This window comes from Argentina silus (assembly GCF_951799395.1).
Source record: "Argentina silus genome assembly, chromosome: X".
In the NCBI taxonomy this organism is placed as follows: Eukaryota; Metazoa; Chordata; class Actinopteri; order Argentiniformes; family Argentinidae; genus Argentina; species Argentina silus.
In genome coordinates, this window is record NC_139653.1 from 26,571,818 (window position 1) to 26,576,659 (window position 4,842).

At 41.3% G+C, this 4,842-nt stretch overlaps 1 protein-coding gene across 1 annotated transcript; it reads right to left on the reverse strand.

Annotated features, from left to right (window-relative positions):
- Positions 1-1,233: 1,233 nt before the first annotated feature.
- Positions 1,234-2,338, reverse strand: rnf7 (ring finger protein 7; the record flags this gene model as incomplete). Its single annotated transcript, XM_083695243.1, has 3 exons — positions 1,234-1,643; positions 1,842-1,889; positions 2,164-2,338. 3 exons carry the CDS (start codon positions 2,336-2,338, stop codon positions 1,525-1,527), a joined length of 342 nt encoding a protein of 113 aa, XP_083551369.1. The 3' UTR covers positions 1,234-1,524.
- Positions 2,339-4,842: the final 2,504 nt, after the last annotated feature.

Genomic DNA, 4,842 nt, shown 5'->3' on the forward strand with positions numbered 1-4,842 from the left:
TTATTAGAACATTAATACACTAATCCCTCTTGATTTAGAAAACCTTAAAAGCATGCAGACATCTTTACTGTAGAAGTAAAGATTACTTACTCAAGTAATCATATGTTTGTTTACAAGGCCAGACACACAGACACTGGCATAGCGGAGACCCCCGCAGCCCCAATACCAGACACTGTACAGTGGTTAGGAAATGTGAATAAATTCGGTTGCACCTCTTGTGCACCCTCCCTGCCTAGTCATTATAAACACAGAGCTACTGACAGCTGTTTTCCCCACTCAGTCTTCCTGAATAAGAGCTGCATTTTATAACAGTCTAACTTCGCAACAATGATTTTTGGACAGCGGTGGGTTGTTGTGTTGATCTTTCTTTGCGTTGTGGGCACACAATGAATCAGAGAAGTGGGTCCACTGTTTTTAGGCAGGGTGTCATTTTCTTTGAACGCTTCATTTGGTCATCAGTAGCACTGATCTGCATTTCCTAAAAGCTCTAATTTGGTTTTATCGGTCATCAGAATATTTTCCCAGGATTCCCAGATGGTTCTATGCACCAATGAAACAAAGTTAAAGCTTTTTGGCGACGCATATCAGCACCATGTTTACTGATAACCAGGGAAAATAACACCCTGCCTACAGTCAAATATGAGGAAGGTTTGATACTGCTGTGGGGTTGCTTTGCTGCCTCTGGTACAAGCAAATGCGTCCAAATTGATTAGATGGCACTTCATCACACAGTAAGACAATGACCCAAAAACATACTGCCATAACTACGTAGTTTTTCAGGGCCAAAATGTGAAAGTCAAGTCAATCAACTGAAGATGGCTGCAGTAGAGGCCTGGCAGAGCTTCAACAGAGAAGATACCCAGCGTCTGATCGGGTCAATGGGTCACAGACTTCAGGCAGTTATTGCATGAAAAGGATTGTAGACTAAATACTAAACATGAGTGCTTAATTTGGACGTTATATTTATCTGTCCCATTACTTTTGCTGCCTTGAAATAGGGGGACTATGTATAAAAATTGTTGTCATTTCTAAATGGTGAAACTAATATGAACAGACATATTATTACATAAATGCTGAGAATCTCTACTTTAACCTCATTATTAATTGTTTGATTTCAAATCAAAGCTTTTGGAGTATAGAGCCTAAAAAGAATAAAATATGCCCCACTGTCCCATTACATACGCAGGGCATGGTATAATTACCGTACTAAAAGAAAATAAGACAGCACTTAACTTCTTTACATCTTTTATTCTAATGACAATCCATATTGTAATAACTCACAAAACATCTTGGACAACACAAAAAAAAAAAAAGAACAGAAACTAAGCACTGCAGCTATTGTCCGAAGCCTTGCTCCCCGCCAAGGGTTCGATCGACAGTGGGAAAAAGAAGTCTTTACCAGAATATTGTCCATTCTACATCTTAATATCCAAGGAATGACAACATGCACACGTAGGTTGCAGTATTCAGTCCTGTCTCAGGTTCACACACTGGCAATGGGTGGGTGGGACAGGTGGACGGACCTCATTTGCCAATTCTCTGCACAACCCAGTCCTGCTGGCACAGTGGACAGCGATTGTTCTGCTTCACCCAAAGAGACATGCAGCAATTATGGAAAGAGTGGTTGCACTCTCCCCATACCACTGTAATAAAGAGAAGAGAAAGGACACACAAGGCATAGCATATAAGACAACTACTAGTGTTATGCAAATACAAGTGCAAACATTTTCACATGAACTGTCAAACGCAGTCTTGAGATACATTTTGCTTCAACCAGCCTTGACGTTTAGATATGTGAATTAGCCTGACACTGTCAGTGACAGAGCGCAAAAGTGGCATACCGACACAGTCCTCTTGTTTATTTTCAGCCTGACACCGCAGGCATGCATCTGTACGTAGAGGAAAACAGTAGAATACAACGGAATTAGTTGATTAACAATTTAACATAATTTTCACCGCGGGGTAACTTAAGCTGTGGCGATTACTAGCAAGCTAAACGTCTGACTGTGCATCAGCTAGCAAGCTAGCGATGGCTAAACGTACCAAAGCGGAGTAGCTAGCAGCTAACAATAAGTAGCAATGCATTAAAGCTTCTTTGACTATACAGCTAGCTAGCGAAGTGGTGAACGCTAGCTAAGCTAATAATCACTAATACGAACTTACCCATAACTTGAACCCTACAAATGGCACAGGTATCGCATTCAACATCCCAGCTCCACATTGCAACTGCATTCCATTTCTTGAGAGAAAACATCTTGTCACCCCCCGATTTAGACCCAGTGGAAGAGCTGTGAGAGTGAACTACACCTGGCTCGTCACCGTCTTCCATCTCCGCCATAGACTTGAAACAAAATGGGCGAAGCTAACTAGCAGCAGGCTATGGTACATAATGCAAAAGTATAGCAAAACAAGCTAGCTTGCTAACACAAGCTAGCACAAGCCATCTGACAGAAAACGCATGCGCAAAAGAATGTCAAACGATGACGCCTGTTGTACTGCTAAACAAACACATGGTGGAGCCAGACGTTGTAATGTCAGTCCTCATTGCAAAGCATATACGTCATTTTAGGAGTTTAGTAACTTCTTGTTTTAACATTGTTGTTGTGTCAAAGTTGGGTGGGTCTATTGCAGTTTGGTGCAATTCATATAAAATTAATTAATCAAGTAATCAATCAATGCACAAATGTGACAACTATGATTTAATCAAATAGGCAATTTAATCAGTGCTATACAGTGCCTTCATGTACATAAGTACTCAGACCCTTTGCTATGACACTCTTAAAATTAGCTAAAATACAAAAATACTGTCAACAAATCACTCAATGAGTTGAATCTTAATGCAAGTCCATCTTAATACAAGGATAATAGTCATGTCATTTTGGAATTAATATCTTTGTTTTTATTGGGTCTCAGATTTGCATAGGAATCAAATACACACTGTGTGGATCAGATTGTCATTACAAAGCGAGCAAATGGAGAGGAACAAAACTGCTCAGAAATGCGACCCTGAGGTCTGGGGAGACTTACAAAAATCTACAAAATTGAATGGTGAAGAGGAAAAACACAGTCAATGGGACAACATCATCTCAGTCACTCTACAAAATTGGTCTATAACCAAGTGGCCATAAAGAATCCCTTAATGGAAAATAATCTATCTCATATCCATAATTGTGTTTGCAACAATGAATTCAACTGAAACAGCAAAGAAAGTGGCTGGAAATGTGTTTATTTGGTTTTACTACAAAGCATTAAGTTTGGTGCAAATCCAGAACATGCAATGCAGTTTCTGCACCATCTCTTGTGTGAATAGTGGTAGCTGCATCAAGTTATGGGTATGTTTGTCACTGTCAGGGACTGGGGAGTTTGTCAGGATCAAGAGAGAATTATGAAATTTGCTGAGTTGGTAGTGATATCCTAATCTACACAGAGTGTAATTGATTACACAATTACTCAATACCTGAGTAAATACATATGTTTTATCAATTTTGGGATCTTTGGGTGCTTGAAATATAAATATAAATTTGCTCAAATTCACTAGCTAGCAGGAAGTGACAGTCAGCGCTCTATATAAAGTGCGCTGGCTGCATCCAGGCTGGCCGACAGACTTGTTGACTGGCAGCTTGCGTCACAGGGTAGGCAGAGATCCTCTCTGCCTTCATCTGCCATGCAAGCAGGTTAAGCAGGTCAACGCACACGTAGTCCGTACCCGTATCATTCAACATCTACGTCCAAAGGCAGAGGGCTACACTGCCTTTACCCGTAAATGCACATTATGATTGTTGAGTATGTGCCATTTTCTACGTACGTGCTTTGTGAATTCCATAACCCCCCATTATGCTGTCACTATACGTCACCACGTTAACTTAAACATTTTGAGCGTGCTCACTAATGATCAAGGTGGCTGGCATTTTGCATCTTACAGCCTTCACAAGGCTATCATTTGAAGAGAAGCGACAGCTTTTAAGTGATGGGAGACCAACACCTGAGCTTACAAATCTTCACCAAAGGAAGGGGCAGAAGACTGTGTAGTTTTGATAGTTTTTCCACTGAGTGGTATGCGAAGAAGGACTAACTATGTGGCTGTGCAACCCAGGACAGGTTGTTCTGTTATCCATGTTTGCTGTTCAGCACCAGCGACACTGTCTGAAGACGTTTGGACGGACAAGGATAGACCTTGCACTGGATGAGCAACAGAGGCTTAATGTCAGTGCACACAATCAAAAGGTGAGGGAAAACAGAGAGATTCTGAAAAGCATGATTGATGCAACTTGCTTCCTCGGGAAACAGGAGTTAGCTTTCCATGGCGATGACGAGAGCACAAGCTTGGCAAACAAGGGCAACTACATTGAGCTTTTGGATCATATGGCCATCAAGGATGAGAAGTTAGCTGGTCATTTAAAGTCGTCAACTGTGTTTTCTGGCACCTTTAACAGGATCCAGAACGATCTGATAGATGCTATTGCTGATGTTCTCAAGCAAGACATGAAAGCAGAGCTTAGTGCAGCACCATTTGTTGCCGTGGAAGTGGATGAATCTACTGACATCAGGCACAAATCTCAGTCATTTTACTTTATGTCTCAGGAAGTGAGGTGAAGGAGGCTTTTTTGGGATTTGATGATGTTAGCGATGACAGGTGAGCACCAGCTATTTCTAACGTTGTATTGTGTGCGTTGAATAAGTTTGATTGTGTTGAAAAGCTGGTCACGCAAACCTATGATGGTGCATCTGTAATAGCATCCCACCTCCATGGAGTGTAAGCAAAAATAAAGGAAACGGTACCTGAGGCCTTGTTCACTCACTGCTATGGCCACAAATTGAACTTGGTGCTCTCTCAGTCCGAGA